General features: G+C 44.9%; 1 protein-coding gene across 3 annotated transcripts in view; it reads left to right on the forward strand.

Moving 5' to 3' along the window:
• Positions 1 to 5,671: 5,671 nt before the first annotated feature.
• BMP7 (bone morphogenetic protein 7) overlaps positions 5,672 to 24,614 on the forward strand; it is a 91,400-nt gene continuing 72,457 nt past the window's right edge. Inside the window, exons 1-2 of one of the 3 annotated variants that reach the window (XM_029613084.1) lie at positions 5,672 to 6,056; positions 6,561 to 7,031. In XM_029613084.1, the coding sequence (XP_029468944.1) occupies positions 6,755 to 7,031 (277 nt within the window). In that variant the 5' untranslated portion in view covers positions 5,672 to 6,056; positions 6,561 to 6,754. Of the gene's footprint in view, positions 6,057 to 6,315; positions 7,032 to 10,257; positions 11,557 to 24,614 lie in introns of those variants that run through there. The other 2 variants (XM_029613082.1, XM_029613083.1) reach the window with 2 other exon arrangements.

The following is a 24,614-nucleotide window of genomic DNA, read 5'->3' on the forward strand; positions in this document are numbered from 1 at the left end:
CTCTCTCTAGATCCTCGGCCTACCCCGCATCGCTGACCACTACCGGATCTACTCTCATTGGCCTTTCCATCGTGGCCTGGGTTTTCTGCCTACCCCGCTTCGTGGACCACTACTGGACCCATCTCCCTCTCGGGACCTGGTGAGATTGTGAAGCTGCCTTCTCCACGCTGCAGCCCTCAGACTGAACATTGCCATCAGACATTTCCTCTGCTGACTGGGATTATTAACCATTCCTCCGGTTACCAACTACGTTGCAGTTTAATAAAAACCAACTTCTCTGTGTCCAGCTCTGCTCAGGAGCTAGCCTATCACTGCAAGTCCCTGCAGGGCTCCACCCTGTGGGAGGTGCCATCTCTTGCAGCGACCAAGGGCCCACGTTTCAATGTCCAAAGTACAACAGAAAGGCTAAAGAAGTTCGGGCTGTTCAGTTTGGCTGAGTGGGGATATGAGAGAGGTCTACAAAATCATGAAAGTTAATGGAAATCGGTTATTTCCTCTCTCAGATAATAGAAGGACCAGGGAGCACTCCATGAAGTTAGCAAGTAGCTCATTTAAAACAAATCAAAGAAAATTATTTTTCACTCAGCGCATAGTTAAGCTCTGGAATTCATTGCCAGAGGATGTGGTTATGGCAGTTAGTGTAACTGGGTTTCAAAAAGGTTTGGATAAGTTCCTAGAGGATCCGGGCATTGTGCCTCAGATACCTTCCCACGCGGTACGACAATCGCGGCCCGCTGGAAGCTCGATTGCGCGCACCCGATCTAGATGTCTCAGCCGTTTTGCAGAAGGCTTCTGTTTTTCTCTCATCACTTCATATCTTAATGAGTCCTCAACCGAAACTTTTTTTTTTTTTCTCTCTTCATAGTGTAGCTAAACTGAGGGAGCAATTGTCAGTTTGTCCTGGTTCTCCTCCTTATGTCCTCTCTTCACCCCACATAAAGTGAAGAGCAGGAGTGCATGGGAGGCCGCCACCTTGAGAAGGTCTGCAGATGTCCCAGAAGGCGGCAAGCTAACATTGCCTGGGCTGCATTTTTTTTGGCACCCCGAGACTGCCCAAACAGCAAGACAGGCTGCCTTCTACCTTGCGATCTCAAGACGGAGCTGCAAGACGCCATCTAACACCCACGGTGACGCTGCAGGTTTGTGTTTCTGTTTCCTGCTGTGCGGCCTGGCTCCTGTTGATGTCATTGCAGGCCGACTATAGGAGCTGGCACACTGCGGAGGGGTGGATCGTCCCCCAAAGCCATGAGACCAAAGGGGGTTCCCTTTTGGGAGATTTTAATAGTGTTTGGGTGGCTTTTGTTCTTTTTCTTTGTGAGAGGGAGGGGAAAGGAAAGGATAGTTATTGCCTTTATTTTAGTCATTGTATATACTATTGCACTTGACGTTTTTGGGTGTATATGCTGCCGTATTCGATGTATATATTTTGAAATGTTAGCTGCCCTACGTTTTATGTTGGAGTAGGGTGACATACAAATCGAAAATGTAATGTAATGGTATTCGCAGTAGCTCCAGTTGCCACTGCAGTGCCCAGCAGTTGCCTTCAACAGAACAGTACCCAAGCTTTCTTTCATCCCATGGGCGTCTCTAGGCACAGTCCCTGCATTCTGATCAGCCTGAGGAATGGAAACCCATCAGGAGGATCTGCCTTGATATTTCCAGTTGATATCATACACCAGTATGCATGAGGCCATTAAGAGAGCCTCAGGGATTGTTCTGCAACGATAAATATAGTTTCCAAACTTTTTCAGACAGAAAGGAAACCGTACAACTAGGGGTTACAAAATGAAACTCCAGGGGGGACGACTCAGAACTGTTGGGAAATATTTCTTCACGGAGAGGGTGATGGAGGCCTGGAATGCCCTCCCAGAGGAGGTGGTGAAGACAAAAACAAAGGGCCATGGGATAAATACTGTTGACTTCTAAAGGCTGAAGGATGGAAATGAAGAACAGGGTGCAATGGGGTAACTTGCTGGTGCAGCAGTTACCAAACATAACCAAAAAGCCTTGATGCAACTGCAACATTGCTCTCCACGTCAACAACAGGGGGAAAAGGGGAATTGGATTTAGACTACAATCCACAAGGATCCTGACTTTTATGCTCCGGGGAAATAAGCATGAGAATAACCTGCATGGAACAGCAGTTATTACCCTTAGCAGAAGGCAAGGAATTATTACACTTAACCAAAAAGCCTTGATGCTTTTGACGCAACTGCAACATTGTTCTCCACTTTGAATCCAGTTCCTCTCCCCCCCCCCCCCCCCCCCGCTACCGTCAAACAACAACCAACATGGGCCGTAATATGCTGACATAAGGGAAAAAGCACAGGACTGATTACGGCCAAGTCCATAAGCAAAGCAGGTCAAGTAGCACTGTCTGAATTTTCAAGAAGGCTCATCACCCAGTAAATATTTTTCTAGGAGTACGTTTTTGATGGGTAGTTATAAGGCTTAGGGATAACTGCACAGAGCAGCAGTTGCTACCCTTAAGAGAAACATGGGTGTAACCTGCACGGCCCAGCAGATACTACCATAAAGAAGTTTCCTGGCAGACTGGGTGGACCATTTGGTCCTTTTCTGCCATCATTGCGATGTATTTTGTTTTTTGTATGTTCCTATCATTAAAAGGTCTATCAATGTAGCCAGACCTAGTTAGTCTGCATACATGTGAATTTTGATCTAGCAATGCTGCATACCTATTAGCAGGTTGATAAACAGGGAGGTGTTGCATTCTCCAGAGAGCTAGAGAAATCAAGCATGGATTAATTAGCTTTGAGTGCATTCATTAACATCTGTCATGTCAACATACTTTATGAATTGGTCAATAAACCATGAAGTGTGCTCAGGAAAAATTTAGATTCTTATTTACATGAGCAGGATGTGAGAGGTTCTGCTGAACTTTGTATTTCACGCGTGACCCAACGCGTTCCAACAACAGCTCTACTGCCGCATCCAGTTTCCAGGGAAGAGGGCTCCATTCGTTTTGACTTTCCTGTTTATCCTCTACCGCCAGCTCCTCCAGTACCTTGGGTTTTAGAATTAAAATGTAAACTGAAGTAAAATGTAGTTTGGTGTCATAGACTCTAATTTTAGCTTCCCGAGCTGTCATAACACTGTAAGATGTGTTTTGTAGTAATTAATGTTTGTAGGAAGACTCCTAAGTAATAATGTCTTTTTAGCAACTGGACCACCAAAGCAGAATGAAGTGCGGTAACTTTCTCTCTCTCACTCTGAAAGTTTCTGTCTTCTGTTCTGCTCTGCTTGGCCCTTTCAAAGCTACCTCAATGAGGAGCCTTGTTGAGACCTCGGCTAGTGCCGCTGTTTATAGAGGGGATCATTAGGAACAGTTTAGTGAGAACAAAACCGTGTTTTGTTCCCATTGTCCTCCTTGACAATCCATCTTCAGCTGGAAAACTATCCACTAACAACCAACAGCATATATTTGCCTATGGAATTTAGACCATTGTCAAAGAGCTTCCGTGCCTACAGCTGTTGACTTACAATAAAACACACTGTACACTTAAAAACATTCGACCATAAGCGTTTTTCACTTCCCTGTATAAACTAAGCTCAAATAGCTAAACATCTGCAAGGTCCACCTGCTTCATTCTAACTCCTCAGATAACAGCTATATTTGTTCAATTGTGAATGCTTGAAGTTACCACAAAATATCCAGAGTCTGAAAGGTAACATCTAGAAAAGCAGTTTTTAGTTATCGAAATACGGAGCATTGCTAAATCTTGAATAAACCACGTTGTCTTGATATTGCTCCTGAGCTGTGGTCAGACAGTCTGTGGTGTGGAGGGTTTGTGGGCAAACCATATCTTGGTGAACCAGGGCTCAAGAGCGATTAGAAACCAGGGAGTACTTGGACCAAAAGGTACCAAACTCATTTCTTGCCAGGGATTTTTGTGGCCAGTTGTTTTCAGATCAGAACCAGTTCCGCTTTTCTCCCCTTTAGATGGATCTTAGAGAGAGATTAAGAGGAGCACTGGATATCTTATTTACAGAAATGGCTCATGGGCATTGCAATATGTGCGCTGGACTGGGAAAACCCAACTTTTAGGATGGCAATTTCTTATGTTCTTATGATAGAAAAGGCATCAGCGTAAGAGGTTTTTTTTTTTTTTTTTTATTGGACTAACTTAATATGTTGTGAAGAGCATTTCAGAATCTTATTCCTTTCATTGAGCAAAGGATGATGTCTGAATATACAAATAAATTGGTGGCTGACATACACCATCGGTGTTTGCTTTCAAACCATAGTATTCCTGGTGTGGTACAATGGTGGTACTCGTAAGCAGCTGCAGACATGATTTCCTCATTGGAAAGGTCCACAATCATCTCTGGTATTCCCATGCTTTCATAGCAGGGAGACTGTCTCTTCCTTCCTCCCCTTAGCTAAAATTAAGAGCTGGTTAAGTGCCAACTATTCTGCACTACATTTTTATGGGTGTGCACAAAAATACCTTTTGGGTTTTTTTTAATTCATTTAATTTCATTTCGGGTTTATGTTGTTTCGTTTTACTGAAAAGAAATAAACAAAAATGAATGAAAACAAAACAAAAAAAGTAAATGAAAGGAAGGGGCCCTTGGCCTGCTGGAAAGTACCAGAACTGTCGGAATTTAAAAAGTAAAGTCCCCCCCTCCATGGGGTACAGATGTCTGAATGGGGCAGAAGCAATCCCCAGTCTCTCCTGCTCTGCTGCGGAAGTATTTACAAATGGCGCTGGTGGCCCTGCTCTATTTGAATTTCTGGACCCTGTGGAGGGAGGAAGAGGGGGTCTGAGATTTGAGAATGGGGTAGGAAAGGCCCATGACTGTTGTTTTTCAGATGGGGGGGGGGGGGAGGGGAGGGGCTGGAGCCAGTGCTGGTGGCGGGTGCTCTACTAAAACCAAAATAAAATGAAAAGAAACAAAATCACATCCCTATCGATTTATGCTTGATTAACGTTACCATCTAGCTCCATGCCAGTTCATTTTACGCTGGGGCATGCAGTGAACTCAATAGGAAAATCAGAAGTTCATCTCTGTGCATGCACTGGGGGTAAATCCAGGATTGGCCCAGCTTGCCCTTCTTGACGTGGAGCTATCTGACCACTCAATGCATGATTAACTTTTCTAGGACTGGACTGAAGCAACCAGAGAAATGCTTGAAGCTGAAAGTACAATTCTGATAAGCAAAGGTACTTGGCTATGAATTTGCTGCTGGATTTGTTTCTCAGGCGGTAGCGTCTCCACGTGGCTTTGTTTTACGCGTACCATGACAGGAATAAACTTCACCCTTCAGCCAGGGGATGTGGGATATAATCTCAATCACTCAACTTTACTAGGGATGGGCAGGGCAAAAATGTCCTTTTTTTTTTTGGGAGGGGGGAGGTGGGATTCAGTTCATTTAATATTTCTTTTGATTCATTTCTGAAATAAACATTACATTAAAAAACAAAAAGAAACACCCCTCCACCATAGCCCTCTTCTCATCCCTTTTGTGGGCTCTCTGAAAATGAAAAGGGCAGGATCAATCCCCAGTCACTTCTGTCCCACCAGCTCGGCTTCCAAAAATGGTGCCAGGCTTGAGGGCCGGCCAATATCAATTTGTTTCACTGCTGTAAATCAATACGGCCATCTTGCTTTATGGCTGTGTTGCTTTATGGCAGTAAAACAACTTGGCGTCAGCTGCCCCTTTCACGGGAAGGGGGTGTGCTTTTCGGGGGTTCTTTTTACACTTCTTGGCAAATACTACATGGCGCTATGTGCTAATAGCGTGCACTGTGTGCTGAAAGACAAAAATCCTCAAATTTTCGGGTTTTTCGAAGGCACCAGCCTGTCATTTGGTTTGAAATGAACCAAACCAATGTACGTCCCTAAAATGTACTGCTAGTGCTCTTCACAACACTTGATTTCTTCTGGAGCAATCTATGAAGGCGGGCTTGGAAATTCTTTTTAATCAAGCTGGCGGTGCCCAATACAGCTGGGACTACTTTCCTGGTCTCCGATTGCATCTCTTGCTACTAGAGGATCTTCTCTCTCTCTCCCCTACGTTGTACGGAATTGGGGTGAGCATTGCTTACTTTTTTCTTTCATTTTGCTTTGTTTTCTTGGCTTCATATTTTTGTTTTATTTAAAACAAAAGAAACCAAGCAAAAATAAATAAATACAAATTTTAAAAAAAATGGTGTTTGGTCCGGGGGATCTGTCCTTTCCCTGCCAACCAAAAAAGATAGAAAACAACTCCCAGTCTCCTCAGGCCCCCTTAACCTTATCTGTTGACTCCAAGTAGGGCAAGAGAGATTCCCCGGTGGCCGCTCTCCTGCTGCTGTTTTTCTAAATAAAGCCTGGGGTGTGAGGCCAGCGCCACCTCCCATTATGAACTGGACAGCAAAGTGGCGCAGGCCTTCGGGGGCGCTGGCAGCGTTTTGAAAAAAATAACGGCAACAGGTGGATGAGGGCAAAATACTGCTGGGGCCCAGAATTTCAGTTTGGGGGTTTTTTGTTTTTGTTTAAACGAAATGAAAAGAAAAGAAAATTCATGAAATTTTGTTTCATTTTCAAAACAACAGGAAGTGAAAGTTCATCCCTAGAACGGAAAAGTCGCTTGGCGCTGACGCTTCTATCAGCAGTGCTCTTCTTGTATTTTTTCTCCTCCTATCGCAATGTCTGGTTTTCTACTATCAAGTGTTTTATTGGTTGGAATGGGAATTTACAACGCCTTCCTCCTCTGCCAAGTCTGACTGTCAGGATCTCAGTGTTTTTGATGGGACGGCGATGCTGTAGCGTTGACACGGTTTCCGGCGGCCGCGCTGGGCCGCCTTGTTGTGCCTTTCAGTGTCCAGGCCCCCTGACCTCGGCCCGTCAAGTCCAGCAGCGAGATGTGGAACCGTTTCCAGTTCTGTCTTACAGAATCCGCACGTCTGTTTCGCCGGTTTTTACTCTACTTGCTGTAGCGTCCACCATATCGTCCGTAGCCCGCTGGCCCTTGTCAGAGTTTGAGCTGCACGTGGCTGCTGCAATGACTCTGTTTCTCAGTGAATGTGAGCGCTTGGCACTTGTTTGCTGGTTCAGCTCTTTTAAAAGCTTTTTCTCCTGTTTTGGAAAGTCTGTTGGATCTTTCTCCTCTTGTGCTAATGGAGACTCATTCATTCCTTCTAGTCCTCAGAACACTTGTCCAAGTTTAAGGGAGGCGACTATCTGCGGCTGCCTGATTTTGTACTTAAGTACTTTTTGAGTATTTTTGTCTCTCGATGCTGTTAAGGGTGCTTGGAGGCCTGTGATAGTAACTCTGGGGTAGATTTTAAAAGGTGCACGCGCTACCCAGCGCGCACACATGTACGCCCGATTTTATAACGCGCGCGCGCAGGCGCGATCATGTTATAAAATCGGCCGGCACGCGCAAGGGGTGCACAATTGTGCATCTTGCGTGCGCCGAGCCGCGCTGCCTTCCCCCATTCCCTTCCTCCTAGCCTGACCTTCCCACCCCTTCCCTTAACCTTCCCCCCCCCCGACCTTTTCTTACCTTTTGCGCCTGCCGGCAGTCTGCCAGCACGCAATCCTCCGGCACAGCGGCAATGGCCGCTGTGGTCAGAGGCCTCTGGCCCTGCCCCCTCTCCTGTAGTAAAGCCCCGGGACTTACATGCATCGCCGGGCCTTTTTAAAATAGGCCCGGCGCCCTTAGGGCTTTTAAAATCTGGCCCTCTGTGTGTAAAATCTACTTCTGAGACTCCAGTGATGCAAGCCTTGGCATATGCTGGTGGGCATGGTGGAGATTTCTTGTCTTATATTCAACTGGCTGAGAGCCGTCTGGGGCCTTCTACCAATCCAAAGCTGTATGAAAACGTGAGGACTGCAAATTGATTATGTGCATCTTATTTCAAGCTGTTACAGTTCTTTTCAATCTCATTTTCAGTCCTTTGTAGTACTTGATCTTTTCTCTCAGAGATTTGCACTGGACTGTTGCACTTTTCTCTGCTCTTATGAATTTATATGTCTTCCTGCTCCAGTTCCTAGTCCCAGAGAGATGTTTACTTTTGCTTAATTTTTCTCTGAGGAAGGTCACCTTAGCATGGTGAAGTTAAGTTTTTCCTCTCACCTTTTCCCTCTTGCTAGGAACGAGAGTATTTACAGTTTTCCACTACGCCATTCCTCTAACAGGTAGCTAGCAGTAATTTTATTATGGGTTTGACGGTTGCTTAGTTTTGATTTTTAATATTACTACCCTTAACATAAGGCTGGGGGTAACCTGCACAGAACAGTAATTAATACACTTAACAGAAACATGGGGGTAACCTGCACAGAGCAGCAGTTACTGCCCTTAACAGAAGGCATGGGGGTAACCTGCACGGAGCAGCAGTTTCTACCCTTAACAGAAGGCATGGGGGTAACCTGCACGGAGCAGCAGTTACTACCCTTAACAAAAGGCATGGGAGTAACCTGCACAGAGCAGCAGTTGCTACCCTTAACAGAAACATGGGGGTGACCTGCATGGAGCAGCAGTTACTGCCCTTAACAGAAGGCATGGGGGTGACCTGCACAGAGCAGCAGTTGCTACCATCAACATAAGGCATGGGGTAACCTGCGTGGAGCAGCTGTACCCCCTTAACAGAAACAAGGGGGTAACTTGCACAGAGTGACAGTTACTACCCTTAACATGGGGGTAACTTGCACGGAGCAGCACTTACTATTCCTTAACAGAAACATGGAGGTAACCTGCACAGAGTAGCAGTTACTGCCCTTAACAGAAATATTGGGGGTGACCTGCATAGAGCAGCAGTTACTACCCTTAACAGAAACATGGGGGTGACCTGCACAGAGCGGCAGTTACCACCCTTAACAGAAACATGAGGGTAACCTGCACAGAGCAGCAGTTACTACCCTTAACAGAAACAAGGGGGTGACCTGCACAGAGCGGCAGTGCTACCCTTAACAGAAGGCATGGGAGTAACCAGAACGGAGCGGCAGTTACGACCCTTAACAGAAATATTGGGGGTGACCTGCACAGAGCAGCAGTTACTACCCTTAACAGAAACATGGGGCTAACCTGCACAGAGCGGCAGTTACCACCCTTAACAGAAACAAGGGGGTAACCTGCACAGAGCGGCAGTTGCTACCCTTAACAGAAATGTGGGGGTAACCTGCACAGAACAGCAGTTACTGTCCTTAACAGAAATATGACCTGCACGGAGCGGCAGTTACTACCATAAGAAGCTTGCTGGACAGACTGGAAGGACCATTTGGACTTTTGTTGCTGTCATTCCTATGTTACTAGTATGTAATTTATCTTCCTGGATTTGTCAATATCTACAATTTTATATAGAGAATAATTTGCTGTATCTCGTCTACATTCTGGAGCCTGTCCATCAAGGAATCATTCGGCTCCAACCAAGGCAGATGCCCAGAAAGCTGCCAGATAACCCACAGCAGAGCTCCATCTGCCCCTGGAAGGTGGAGTGGATAACCAGCCTGCCAAAGAAGTCCTGTCCTGTGCTTACCGGAGCTTGAAAAAGTCCAGCAATAGATAGATGTATAGCAAGGTATCCCTGATATAACCCAAGTATAACAGGGGCGAAATGAGAAGAACCGTAACCCAAACATGCAAAATGATGATTTTGGTATATATTTTAACTTTCAACACTTCACAAGCTTGGAAAAATATACAAAAAAATGGGTGTTAGCACACAAATTTATACGTTGGCTCACAAGCTTACTGAGTCACAAGTCCACTACAGAGAGACTTAAAAAAAAAAAACTCCCAAAAAACCAAGCCAGTGCTCTGAGCTATAATAACCATTTCTACAGCTTACTGGAAGCAGGCAGCGCTGTACAAGATAGACAGGAGAGGCAGTCCCTGCTCCGTGGAGCTTACAATCTAAGTTGAAAGAAAACTTGCTGGCAATCTTTCCCTAAGTCATGCACTAGGGAGGCGATGTAGTAACCTGCAGGACTTCCCCGCGGTTTAGAGGTTTTCTTCACGCCCGACTTTCCGACCGCGCTGGGCAGCAAACGTAGGTCTCAGCAAGGAAGAAAGAACGATTCGGCCACCTCAGTGAGTGTGCAAAGATATTTTCGTTTTTGCTGTGAAATTCATAATTAATGGGCTGCTTTTACACGGGAGATTTTAAATAAACTTTCATACCTAGCCGACTCCATGTGAACATTTAAGAAGGAGCCAAATTTACAACATTTTGTTAAAGGGCAACGCAGGAAACCTCAAAAAATGCTGTTTGGGTTTTTTTTTTCTTTTGCACGTTTCAGGGCGTTTTGTCTTCTTTTTTTTTTTTTCGGCGTGGCCCCCCTTTTGTGAATAAAAGTCCCACGATGTTAGTGCATCAGCGCGCAGCTCTCCTCCGCAGCCTCCGAGTAACGCGGGATGCTTAGGTTCCGGGTGCAGGACTCAGCAAGGTAAGGGCTCCACGTGCAGGGGGAACAGTCCCCAGACAGGATGCGCAGTGAAATGAAACTTTACAAAAATCCAATCAATGACCTTCAAATTAGTCAAAAGCTTAGATCCCTTTTTATTTTTAAACTATCAGGGGTGTCCACAGAAAACGTTTCATGGGAGGGGGCATAAAAAGAAAACAGGAATTTAAAAATCATAGAAATAGCTACAAAACCAATTAGCCACTGAAATCCGCGCGATGACCCTCCCATCAGGGTCCTACCGAAAAGGTTTCTTAACCCTTCCGTGTAGTCAGACGCTGCTTAATCTGTTTACGTGACGAGCAGTGCTGGAGGAGGAGGAGGAGGGCCCTCCCTCTCCTCCCCAGTAACCTGAAGATCCCTCTACTGGTTCTGCAGCAGTGCGCCGCCGCCCCTCCCCTCCCACCAGCTCCAGCCTCCCGCCGGCTCCGGCTGCCTTCAAACACCACTTAGATTTCGCGTGTGAAAGGGAAGAGAGAGAGAGAGATCAGATCCCCACCCCCCCCCCCCCCATAAAGAAACGAGAACTCGGCATTTGGCCGTCCCAGCTCTCTCTCTTGCACGGATTTTTACAAACTCCAAAGATCACCAATTTAAAAAAATCAGCTCCACCTCAGCGGCACAATGATCGGCTTTAGTGGCTGATCCAAGGCGAGCAGAACTTCTTCGGTGCTAAAATTAAGTGCCCGCTCAGGTCCCCATGCTCGCGCTCCCTTTTTCTTAGCTCGCGCCCCCCCCCCCCCCCGAGGGAAGCCATGGAGCCCTTCCCGGGGACCGCAGCCGCCCCGCTGCTGCTGCTCTGGGGCTGCCTCCTGCTGCTGCGGGGCGCCCTGGCCGACTTCGCCCTGGACAACGAGGTGCACTCCAGCTTCATCCACCGCCGGCTGCGCAGCCAGGAGCGGCGCGAGATGCAGCGCGAGATCCTCTCCATCCTGGGGCTGCCGCACCGGCCCCGGCCGCTCGCCTACGGCAAGCAGAACTCGGCGCCCATGTTCATGCTGGACCTCTACAACGCCATGGCCGGCGAGGGCTTCTCCTACCCCTACAAGCCCATCTTCACCACGCAGGGGCCCCCGCTGGCCAGCGCGCAGGACAGCAACTTCCTCAACGACGCCGACCTGGTCATGAGCTTCGTCAACCTCGGTGAGTTGCCCGCAGGAAAGCACCCTTTTTTAATTATTATTATTTAATTTGCATGTCTTTTGTCAAATCGAGGTAAGTCCCTGCTGTCGAACCGCAGGTGGAGGCTTGCAGCACCAGGCGCATAACTCGTGTCGGGGGCTCTTATTCCCAAACAAAAGCAAAACCCTTTTAACGCCCGGCCAGGTGGAAGAAATGCCCTTGTTGGCCCTCCTGCATGACCTAACTGGTTTGCACCCCCCCCTCTCCTACCTAGGATGGTGGAAATCCCTGGCAGAGTTCAAAGCCCAGCGTCTGCCGGAGCCTGCGCCTCCTCCTCGCTCTCTCGCTGCAAACCTTTCCCCTCCGCCTACCTGTGCCCAGCTTTCTCTCCAGGGCATTCAGGTGGCGAAGTCCCGTCCCCCCCAGCAGGCTCCCTCTTAGTGCTAGCCAAGGCCAACTCGAGCAATGTCGTCATCGTGGCTCGCCATAACCGAGTAATCCACTTCTGCTTGGGCACTTTTTTTTTTTTTGCTTTTTGTGTAATTTGATTCACTCAGCTAAATTCTAGCAAGCCCTTGTCATTTGCCAGCATGCTATTTTTAATACGTAATTATAGATTCGCTGTTCCTGTACCCGGTTTCAGCATTCGTCACATATTCGGCTACGAAACCACTGAATATATGGATTGCATGCCTCTTAAGTTCAAGAGCCGATTCCAGCGAGCGTTTTCAAAGTAGCACAGGACTAGTGCTGCACCTCCGGCTCTTCATTTCAGGCCAAGCCAGCCGATAGGTAAAGCAGTTCACAACACAGGGAAAACGTAAATGCAGGAGGAGAGAGGTCGCAGTTCATTTGCTCAACTGCAGGAAGAATCCAGCTAACAATAAGCTGTGTCGGTTTGTTGGATAATTCTTGGGTTAAAGCAGCTAAAATTAAGGGAGTTGATGCATGGAACCATCTCCTCAAGTTGAGGCCAAACACTGGTAAGGAAATGATTTCAAGCAAGCCTGGGCTGATAGCACAGAGGATCCCCAGCTGTGAGAATGTAAAGGTAGGGAGCAAGGAGGGTCATAAAAAAAAAAAAACCTGCTGCCAGATTCTCTTTCTGTTCTGACAACCATATGTAAGCTCTTTGAAACGAAATACTAAGCTAAAGGCCTGATTCATTAAGGTGTTTCTTCCATTCTGTGTCTGGGGAAGCTTAGTGAATTAGGCACTAAGTGACTAGATAAAAAAAAAAATACACATTCCAAAAATAATTCCTATTGTGCTTTAGATATTCATCTTACAGGTATGACATGGGTTAGTTTTAATTAGCTTATTCCATTGTAAAAATAAACCTAAAATCAATTAAAAAGTAACATACATAGATTATACATTCTCTTTCCTCATGTAATATGTGCGTATATCAGTATATGCACAGGTGGTGTGCACTTTTTTTTAACTACAAAAAGGAAGAAACAAATCTTATTTTTTTTCTCCCCATGTGACTCTAGCAGCTACACCAAATGTCCTGTAATGAGTTCTAATAGCAGAAAGGTATTCCCCATGTAAGGTGCTTTATTGTACCTGGCTGCTGCCATCAGCCAGAGGGCAGGTCAGATCCAATGGCTTTATGTAGACAGGTGAAATCATTCGTAACAAGGTACTTTTGAGAGGTTTATCTGTACTGTTTTGTTCCCTTGTCTGCAGTGCATGCCAGGACGAGTTTTAAAAAGGACCTGGATGTATAATGGGGTTCTTCATCAGAATGCCCACCTTTCATCCTTGTAAGAGTCCTACCGCTTTCATCTCTATGGGACAAAGGCTGGTTTGTGTGTGTGTGCGTGGAGCGCTGCTGGTGTGCATTATCAAGCACACCTGCTTGAGGAAATGCCGTTCTCTGTAACCTTCAGTGCAAAAGACCATCTGCAGGACTGGTTTGGGTTTTGGTTTTTTTTTAAACTGTTATACTAAAATAGATCTCCAAATATATTTTGCGTTGCAGTATGGCAGTTCTATAGGCAATGGTTTCTGATAATTCTGTTGCACATTATGAATAATAAACTGCCTTGACATAATAAAATATATATTTTAGTGCCCAGGCAGGGAAAATGCAATGCTGTGCTCTCCCAGTGGATTTGTTCATATTGGCTTCAGTATGAGCAGTTTGTATTCTTAGCAAATTTGTTGCCATCTGTTTGACTTCATGGGCCATTAGGTGGCAAAAATCCTTAGTGTATCAGTATTTTGAATGTTGTACAGGGTGAATTTAAAATCCACAGCAGGGGCATTAAGAGGCAGATTATAAAAATTTCATTACAAAAGTGTTTTGTTCTTTTTGTTTTCTTTTTTTAAACATATCATAGTATTTGAGAATCTCTTGTAATAGTGTCTCTTTGGTAAGTAAAGTTATTCATTTTGAGCTGTATATATTTTTTTTTTTAGACTTTTTTTAAAATCCTGATTAGTCTCATGCACAAATCATTCAATTTATTACTTAAGGCTATAAAAAAAAATCTGAATAAAAATGGATTTGTAGACTGTCCTGAAATATATTGGAACTTTTCTGTACCTGTCCCTAAATATTTATTCACTTCCCTCCACTAGCAGAACACGACATGAATAAAAATAGAGAGATTATTCTATAACATCTTTTCCAAATGAAACTTATTAACCCTGCCTTTGTATTTTTTTGTTTCTCTGCTCAATTTGCATTTTAGGAGGGATGTCCATGCATTTGAAATGAAAATGAGATAAATGAGCCCATTTTTGTTTCTGACCTAAAGAAAACAAATCTGATCCTCCCCCCACCCCCCCACCAAAAAAAAAAAACCCCATAACATGCCCAACGAAAACCAGAAAGATAAAGATAGTGCTGGCGCGGGCCCTGCTCGCTGTTTGCTGGAATTTGTGAAGTCCTTCTGATGTCGGAGTGCCTTTTCAGAGCTGAGAGTAGCCGACAGGTGATTAGTAAAAGAGACCCGCGTTTGGTTACAATGCACTAAATTGGTTTAAGCTTTTCAAACAGAAAATCAGTCACTCGAGGAGCCTGCTTTTGTTAATATGAATCAAGAAGCTGCAAAGTCCTAGGTTCTAGACACTGTGATTTTTGTTTTGTTTTTTTTCCTCTGACCAGTGTTTGGAGTAGCAAGCCATCGCTCTGCCCTTTAATAACAGGGCCCGAACCCTGTAGGGCATTAGAAAGAGGTTCTGTCACAGTTTAAAAATGTCCTGCAGGGAGCACTTCATCCAGCAAGCATGGGCTGCAGGCATCTGCAGCTGTAACCTGGCTTGTGTTAAGATTTGGAAGGGGTTGGTCAGCATTCCAGCTCACTGCGGGCCTTCACTGGTGCACAGCCAAAGGTTAATATAGATGTCACACAGTGTTTCTGCGGAGAGCCTTAGATATAAAAATACGAGTACAGCTGTGTGCTCAGTAACCCTTTCATGCTCACTCCTTTCAAACATCATTTTTTGCCTGCCTCTATAAATCGAAGATGTTCATGGATTAATGACCTGGGTTTGAACTTTCTGGCTCTCTCTATGTGCTTTCCACTTGGAGCAGTGCATGTTAAATCTTGGCTCAGAATGACATTTGGGAGTCAGATGATTTTTGTCCATGTATTTAAATAAGCCAGACTGATTTTGGTGGGTGGGGGGCTCATGTTGATCCACAACTTAGCTAGCTTGGGTATTTTAGCTTACCCCTGCATCTAGGACAGTGGTTCCGAATCCAATGCTCAAATACGTAGTCATATTTGGCTAGTCCTTGGTCCAATACAAGATATTTAAGAAAAGAATCAGTGCCTGTTTATTATAGTGGCAGGCAGTGGCTGTCCTCCCTTTACCTTGCTTGATGTCCAGATATGATGGTCATTCATATTTCATGCTTTCCAGTTGAGATTGATTAGCAGTGTAGATGGAGGATTTTGATGCTTCATTTTGACCGCCAATACAAGGTATAACGGCTTGCAAAGAGTCCGGTGTGTGCTTAAAGAACAGACTTATTTATCTGTTCTGTGCCTTTAGCTTTCATGTTCCTGCCTCTTCAGATCCTTCTGCATGGATATGTTTGCGGGCACGTTAGCCGCAGTTCTGGGAACATTGCTTCAGACCATCTGGGCATGTAAAAATAACCCCGGGAGGGGGGATGCCACCCCCATCTGAAGAAGAACAGCTATTGTGTAGCAAATGGAAATCACATGTATTTGAAGTGTGTAGGCCAACCTTGGAGAAAAGTGGTGATTTTATTCTCCCGCCAGCATGTGTTTCGCTTGTGTGTTCCCCTTTTAAAGCTTTCAGATCTCAAGATCCCGTTACGACTCTTGACACAAGGCTGAGGAAACAGCTTCTCTGTAACACTTTGCAAACTGGGAGTGCAGCTATTTCGCAAGTTAATGGCAGGAAGACCAGAGGAAAAAGTTTTACAAGGGTGGTCAGAAACATTAAAAAAAAACCAAAACAAAACCCAAAATCCTGTAGTTATCAAAATGTAATCTGTGCTGGTGACGGGCATCTTTTCAATGGGACACAGCTGCGTCTTAGTAAAAAGATGACAGTGGATCTTGACGTGTCATCTGTTCAAACTGGAATGTGAGGGATTTAAGGTTTATCGTGCTGGTGCGGCCCAGTACACTTCTTATAAAACATTTAGGTCCCACTGGTAAAATCAATATATTACATTAGAAAAGCTGCTTTGTTTTTAATTCCTTCAATCGGGCTGTGACTACATCATTCTTTCACGCTCTGGGCAGAGTGGACAAATTGCCCATATTATACAGTGTAGTTGCATACATAAAATATTTAGTTTCACAAATCTGAGCTGTCTTAACCTTGATGAATGCCAGACAAATGCAGAATTACAGGACAAAGCCATTAAGAGTGAAACGAGAAAGGAAAATAAATGCTGGAGCTAAAGTTGTATGTGATTCCCAGCTAGGGTACATAACAGAAAAATCGAGTGGTCAAGCAGCTGCTGTAGAGGACCGGGCTGGGAGGATTTTCTTTTTACTGGACAAGAAAAATTTCTTTCCTCTGTGGGGGATGAACAGACCCCCCCCCCCCCCCAAGGTACTTGGCTTCTCTATTCTTACACCAATCTCCATCCCAGGCAAAAGCAAGCTCTGGAAGTCAGTTCAGTCCGCTCCTAGGATTGAGGGCTTCAGTAATGCCAAAGTTCATTAAATACACACAAAAAAAAAAAGGCAAATTCAATCTTCCTCAGGCTTCCACGGTAAAAATAAACAGTAGCAAAGTCAAAATTCTTAGCAGCACAACAGACTCCTCAGTAAAGGGAATTCATTCCCGGCAAAAACCAATACAGTGCATCAATAAGAAATGCAACATAAGAACATGCCATGCTGGGTCAGCCCAAGGGTCCATCAAGCCCAGCATCCTGTTTCCAACAGTGGCCAATCCAAGTCACAAGTACCCAAAAATTAGATAAATCACAAGCTACTCTTGCTTAATAATTAATAGCAGTTTATGGATTTTTCCTCTAGGAACTATCCAAACCTTTTTTAAACCCAGTTACACTAACTGCTGTAACCACATCCCCTGGCAATGAATTCCAAAGCTTAACTATGCATCAGGTGAAAAAGAATTTTCATCGATTTGTTTTAAATGAGCTACTTGTTAACTTCATGGAGTGCCCCCTGGTCCTCCTATTATCTGAGAAAGGAAATAACTGATTTACATTAACTTGTTCAAGTCCTTTCATGATTTTGCAGACTTCTATCATATCCCCTGTCAGTCGTCTCTTCTCCAAGTTGACCAGCCCTAATTTCTTTAGCTTTTCTTCATAGGGCAGCCGTTCCATGCCCTTTATAATTTTGGTAGCCCTTCTCTGTACCTTCTCCATCACAACTATATCTTTTTAGAGATGCGGCAACCAGAACTGCACACAGTATTCAAGGTGCGGTCTCACCATGGAGCGATAGAGGCATTTTGTCGACCTCTTTTCAGCTCTTACTGGAATTCCTATGTGTGGGGGGGTGTTTCCCACTGGTGCTGAGACCAGTGGAGGCACATTTTTCCATGGAGGGAGTAATAAAACTCCACATCAGAAGTTAGGATAAATGATGAGAACTTCCAAGGTAGTCTGTATTCTTTTCTTTGGTGGTGTCCTCATGATTCCTCTAGGGCAGTGATGGCGAACTCCAATCCTCGAGTGCCACAAACGGGCCAGGTTTTCAGGATAACCACAATGAGTATGCATGAGAGAGATTTGCATGCACTGCTGCCATTGTATGCAAATCTATCTCATGCATATTCATTGTGGATTTCCTGAAAACCTGGCCTGTTTTTTGGCACTTGAGGACTGGAGTTCGCCATCACTGCTCTAGGAGCTCTTCCAGAAGAAAAAATATCTTAAGCCTAAGTGTAGAGTTTTATTACTCCCTCCATGGAAAAATGTGCCTCCACTGGTCTCAGCACCAGTGGAAACCCCCCCCACACACATAGGAATTCTGATAAGAGCTGAAAAGAGGTACCCTGAAGTCTCACCTTTTATACTACTCTGTCATCCTCTGACATCACCCAGGTTTAAAAGTACAACTACCTTATTAGATCATCTACTACTGAACAAACTGTAGCCCATGGTTTTCCGGGGGTAGAGGTTAAGTATAGTTTGGGTAGATGTTAAGGGATGAAAATATTCGTGGCCTATGGACCAGAATTAGGATCTGGGCCACAGTCGTACGACAAAAAATTTCTAAAACCGTGTTCTACCCTGAAGTAAAAGTAGTTTTAAGGGGCTCACCCACAGGCTCACGGTGACCTTGGTTCAGTTTCCCGGTGGGGTCTTCTGCTTCTCTGGATCAGCGTTCCCAGTCTCTGCGGGGGCGGACGGGGACGGTGCACCAGTCATTGTGCAATGGCAACACCTAGTGGCTGGATTTTGGGCCCCACAGTTGTTGGGTTCTTGAAATAGCCCTGGTGTTTGGCCTCCCCCCAACTAATGATGGTCACTACAATGACGAGGCTAAGCAAGTTTGGGAGGGGCTAGTACAAAATAGGGGGAAATTCCCCAGGGAGTTGTGAACGAAGACCTAATTCCAATTGAGCAGGAACCTGTCGGGTCACAAAAAGCCACTACCACGCATCTAAACACAATGTCCACGATGCTTAGAGTTCAGGAAAAAAAAAAAAAGCGAAATAGAAAGTAGCTTTGAGCTTGCAGAAGTCATGATTGTGCTGTTGGCCAGTGCACGGCCGGGGAGGAACAGGGGCGAGCGAGCTCCCCGGAAATAACCCGTTCCCCTTTCATCCCAGCAGGGCCCTGTTTGCACCGCGCGCTGCGGTGCCGGAGGAGCAGGACAGGTTGAGGCGAGCAGCGGTGTGAAAGAAGGGGGGGGAAGGAAGAACTGTCCAGAAACAGTGAAAGGGCCTTGCTACTTTATAGAAACCACGTTATTAAACGCAACAAAGCTGAAAGCACCGCGGGATGTACATAGATCAAAAAAGGCCACGTTTTAAAACAGTTGCCTGCCTGGTGACAGATGCCCAACTGCTCCCTAATCTGGGGCTGATTTACTAAAAGACTTGAGCAACTCCAAACTGGGAAGACGCTGGTGCAAAACCTTAAGACATCAGCTGCAGTGTGTGTTACAAAAAAATGTCTTTGATTATGCTGTGACCCGCTCCGAGTTCTCCACTTGAAGGAGATGGGGATGATTTTCATATAAATAGTCTAAGAGAGAACAGTATATTCTTGATGTGGGCACAGCCTGTGCCATGCCTCGGGAGTGCTTCCTGGCTTCTTATTGTTTGTGTCTGCTGCCCTGTTGTTTCCAGTGACACCACCCCCCCCTCCCCTGCCGATCCAGATTGAGTGGTCCCTGTTAATTCAGGTTTCAGGGTAATTGCTGTATTGTTCTGGTACTGAGATGCTGCTAATCTACTTCTTGTGCAAACATGTTTAACGTGTGTTAGTGTGTTTGCATTCGCCGAGAGGGTCTGGTTCTCAATCTGCTTTTCATTAATTGACATCAGTAGCACACTGGCGTATTTCAAAGGGCTGCCAGCTTTAAACTGTGTTTCTAGTTTCCTGGACTTTCCTGTCTGTGGAATGCCAGTGTTCCCGTGCAAGGGCGAGCTCTGCCAGCTGCAGCTTGGCGGAAATGGCTTTTGCCATGCCGGGCTGCCAACGCTGAATGATGCTTGTGAATTTCCGCCGCCCGGTTTTGTGGCCTCTCCAGTTCGTGGTGTGTGGTCGGTGGGATGATGCACAGGAGATTAGCAGCTGATCATTAGAGGAAGTCTTTGAAGTGATTTATATTTTGTTTTAAAGATATGATTATATTATCAGCTAACAGTTCTTCTGGTTTGGGCGCTGAAAATAATGCATTATCTATATAATATGTGTTTGCATATCTGTCTACAGATATATACTCGTATATGGTATTTTTGTGATTCCAGCTATTTTCTAGAGTTTCTGTGGCTTGATAACTATTTAGGTTAACCTAATTTAGATCAATCTTATTAACTTAATTGTTTTTGTTTCGTATTAAAGCAGGATTTTCCCCCATTCTGTGCCTACGGAAAAAGTCTTGATTGAATAAGGCTCATGAGCGTTATAGAGCCACGGTTTCACATACAGATTGCATCATTCTGCTCCACTTACCTATTTGTAATGAATCACAGGGCTCCTTTGTTTTTCAGCAAATCCTGCAGTTGAAAAGCTTTTCATAAATCATTATTATTGGGCAGCACAAGTGATCCCCAATAATAACTTTTATATAAATCTATTTTCAGTTTATAAAGGCAAAGGTGCACCAGCTACACAGTTTCCAAGGCTCATCTGCAAATCACAAACATGGTGGCCCGCCATGACTTGAAATGTCTTCCATTACTGTCATTTTCTCCGCCATGATTCTGTCTTTCAAACCACTATTGGCACAGCTGTGACAAATGCTTGATACCACACATTTACTTACTGTGGGCCAGTCTTTAAAAAAATAAGTGTCAGCTGCTTTTATAAGCTATTATTGTGCAGCATTTAGCTCCCCAAGATAATATACACACATTTTGAAAGGGGCTCTCCAACATGAAATGGCCTTAGAACAGGAATTCCTTTTGGAAAAGGGAGTGGCCTAGCAGCTAGCGTAGTGGTCTGGGATCTAGCAGACCATAGTTCAAATTTGTGTGTTTTTTCACTGAGACTTGTGACTTTGGGCAAGTCTTCTGTAGCTTCAGGAATGCACTTAGAGTGCAAGCCCACCGGGGCAGGGACTTGTACCTGCATTGTTATCTGTTGTTTCAGCGCCTTTGTGCATGGTATACTCTAATATTACTATTCAGTCTGAAAAATCAGTGTTTTTCTGCAGGTGAGGCATTGTCATCTCCGGTTCTGATTTGAGCGTCCATGTGTTTGGCTGAATCAGGGCTCAGGATGGTAGAGAGAGGGCTGCAGCAGGTGATTGGAGGGAGTAGAGAACACTGAGAAGGCTAGGGAGGAGAGAGAGAGAGAAAAGGCATGGGGAAGAGGAGGACAGAGTGGAGGACAGAGTGGAGAGAAGAATGAGGAGGTGAGACAAGGTATGAGGCTGGAGGGAGTGAGGAGAGGACTGTATCTGGGTGAGGTAGATAATGAAAGAGAAGAGGGAGAGGGCTGCATAAGGGTGGGAAAGTGTGCAGTTGCCAGGGAAGAAATGCACTCATGATGTACTAATGCTACCTGCCCCCCTCAAAACTAATTAGTTTGTGGGAGTACATGGCAAATGCATTTTGTCTCAGGTGAGTAAATTCTGGAGGCCTTTTTCATAGTTTGGAAACTATGGTGGGCCACATCTTCTTTTTCTTTCTCCTTCTCTTTGATACCGTCATGTTTCTAATACACCAGATGGCTGCGCCTCATGACCAACTCAAAGGGTACTTATTAGTTAGTGAGGGCAAGATGACATCCAAGAACAAGAGAGAACATGCAGTTTGGTGCGCCGTCTTTCCAGGAGCTGTTGGGAGCTTAAGATTCTGCTCTTTTAAGATCATGGAAGTAAAAAACAAGCTTGCTCATTCCTTCCTAATGTCCCACTGTGCGTACTACAGAAATCACATTTGTAGCACGTTTGCGAGATTGCTTTGAAGCAGTTTATTCTTACATTAAAAAAAAAAGTTAATTCCTCTGTAAGGTTTTAGACTGCGTGCTTCAGAAACTTTCAGCTCTCGAGTTCTGTCACCTGCTTCTGGGTCTCATCAGGGTATTTGTGCTTTATCAACAGGGGTTACGCATGAAACCTTATTCTACTAGGCTAAGAATATGATTGATTGTTTTTAAACTGAGTTGACAGAAAACTAATAGATACATTTATGAGGTTAATGAATGTTTTAGGATCCAAGATTACTAGAGTCCCTTTATCAGGCAAGGTCCTTAAATAAATAATCCTTTTAATAATTTTAATACTCCTTAAAGCATTTATACATTTCTTAGTCTTAGACAGGAATAATTCCTACCCAGCTATTTTGTTAATTGTTTTAATTAAGCTTCCCTTTTTTTTACCTGCTGTTTCTGTCTCTCTTCCACATCCCTCTCCCTCCTCATCTGTCTATTTTTTACTTAACCTTAAAAGCCCCCTTTTATAAGGCTGATCCATTCATGAATGTTTTGTGGAACAGGAGCAGGGTTGCACCAGCATGCCAAGGTTTTGGTTCACTGAATTTAAAAGTCTCTTGAGGGTGAAAGAGAGATTTTAGAAAGTGCTTATTGAAGGAAAAGGCACTTGGAGTAATGTCCTCTGTCACTCAGCCTTCGTAATAAATCACCCTCCATTATGACCAAACCGTTTGAAAGATCAGCCAGGGGCGTATCAGGTTTCTGCGTGTGTATGGTAGGATCACAGAGTGCACGGTCTGGTCTTCCATTCCTTCATAATCTCTGCTCATGGGTTTTTGTTTGCATGTAAACAAACCAAATTCTTACCCAACCTGCGGCGGCCCTCTGGAGTTTATTTTTATTTTTTATTTTTTTGCTGTTTCATTTTCTTCTCTTACTATGCCTTTCCCAGTAAATGTGACAGGCAGTATGAGATACAACTTCAGCAACTGCAGCTCATGCAACTGCTTTTTTTATTTTTCCAGAGCTGTTGATCTCATCTCAGTGACTTGAGCAAACACGTTAGGCGCATGCTGGTTTATGCGCTGCCTGAGATGTATCCAGGGAAGAATGCTTATATACTTAGCCCATGGCTGCAAAGAAAACCAAAGCTTTCCAACTTCCTGGTTTGGAGAGGAAGGGTCTGGAAGGGCTTATGGCTATAGTCCCTGAAGGGTATAGAGGGACTTCAGTAGCTGGGCTCACAGACCCAACTGGGTGAGGAAGCTGTGCAGTCTTTGGGGCCGATGCAATAAGATGTTTGCTGAAAACGGGCGCCCACATCCCTCTGTGCCCCGATGCAATATTTAAATGAGGCAGTGTAAAATAAAAGGGCGCGGTACGGGAGAATGTACATCTGCGGCACTCGAAAAGAGGTTATTGCAATGGGCGCTCAGTACAAGCATCTGTCTTGATTGTGCTTCCTTTGATTATGTTTCTGAGGTGCCGATTTCAGTGCTAGAGTTTATTATATCAGATGCCCATTGCTACAGGCGTCTAAGTTGTGTGGTCATAAACACACGCTTCTTTTTGAGTCAATCAAGATACATTTATTTTTCGCCACCGCAAGTAGTAAATTCCAGTGCCGGGATAATACATTTATCACAATCACCATCCATATTTTGTAATGTTTCTCATGAGGCCTTGACTGCAAGTTGACTTTTCTCCACCTCTGGGTCTGGAGTTAAAACCCCCGTGACAAAACGTGCACATTGGGCGATAATAGCCAATGTCCTCGTCTACATGAAGTTTTGTATACGTTGGGTGCTATCGGGTTCACGTTTGTTAGGGCGTGCGTTTTGGACGCGCTAAGCTCCTCCTTACTGCATTGGGTGCTAGTTTTGTGTGCTAGGCTGGGCACACTTCATTGCACTGGCCCCTTTGTGAGAGAGGAAATGCTGCTTTGCTCATGGAAACGCTGACCCTCTGCTTCCATGCTCCTTTTTCCTGATACAAGCGTTTCCCGTTTGAAGCTTTCCCTGAGGACAGTCAAGAAGCCTTTCCAGCTGAGCTTCATCAGGAAAACTGTCTGGGCTCGGTCCGCCTGGGAAGGCTACTTCCTGAAAAAATCTGAGCAGTTGCCTTAGAGGCACCTATTTGGAAGAGTATCTGACAACAAAAAAAGAGAATATTTGGATGTGAGAAGAAGCCACCATAAACGTCTCGTGTAAGCTTTCTCTCCACTCACAAATTCTTACCCAGATATTTATGTCCCCCCCCCCCCCCTTTTTTTTCCCGCCTTCCTGCAGCCCCATACCCAAATAGTTGCACCCTATGTAAATATATTTTTTAAATATTCAACAAATACCTTTTGGCTCTATGGTTTTCTAAGTCCTAAATTTGGGTAAATTGCACCCTTTGTCTTTCTTATGGTGAAGAAGAAAAGCTTTCATCGCTTTAGAATCAGTGCAGACCTCATTGAATACGTCGGACATCTGGATGTATCAAATCAACGTGGATCCTTTGCGGGTTGTGATTTAACAATAAAACATGCAAAAAACGTTGCACACGAACTTTTGAGACCGTGAGGGTGTATTTGAAGACAGGACAAGTGTGGTCTCAAAGGTTCGTATACAGCAACATCCTAAGATAATTCTTACGTAGCTCCCATAAAAAGATTCATAGCTTTTTTTGTGCTGACACCTAAGCCTTTCTTTCTCCCTCTGTGCCCACTTAACTCTCCTCCAGTGAGCCCGCAGTCTCTTCCTCAGACTGAAATCCCATTTTTCACTGCCTCTCTGAATCTTTCTCTCTAGTCCTGTTGCATTCCCCAACTCAACTAAGCACCATTGAGGCATCGTTGATCCTTCTTTGTCTCTTTGCTCCCATATCTCCTCCATGTATGTGTTTGGGTGCCTCTCTCTGGCATCCACATGCATAGGTGCGAGATCTATGGGTGCTTGAGCACCCCCGATATAGAGCAGTCTCCTTCACTGTGCGCAAGGCGGGGTAATCTGTGTTGAATTTGGCTCCTGTAATCATTTTGAGAAGTTAACTCCCATATCCATAA

Source organism: Rhinatrema bivittatum, chromosome 8, assembly GCF_901001135.1.
Source record: "Rhinatrema bivittatum chromosome 8, aRhiBiv1.1, whole genome shotgun sequence".
Classification (NCBI taxonomy): Eukaryota; Metazoa; Chordata; class Amphibia; order Gymnophiona; family Rhinatrematidae; genus Rhinatrema; species Rhinatrema bivittatum.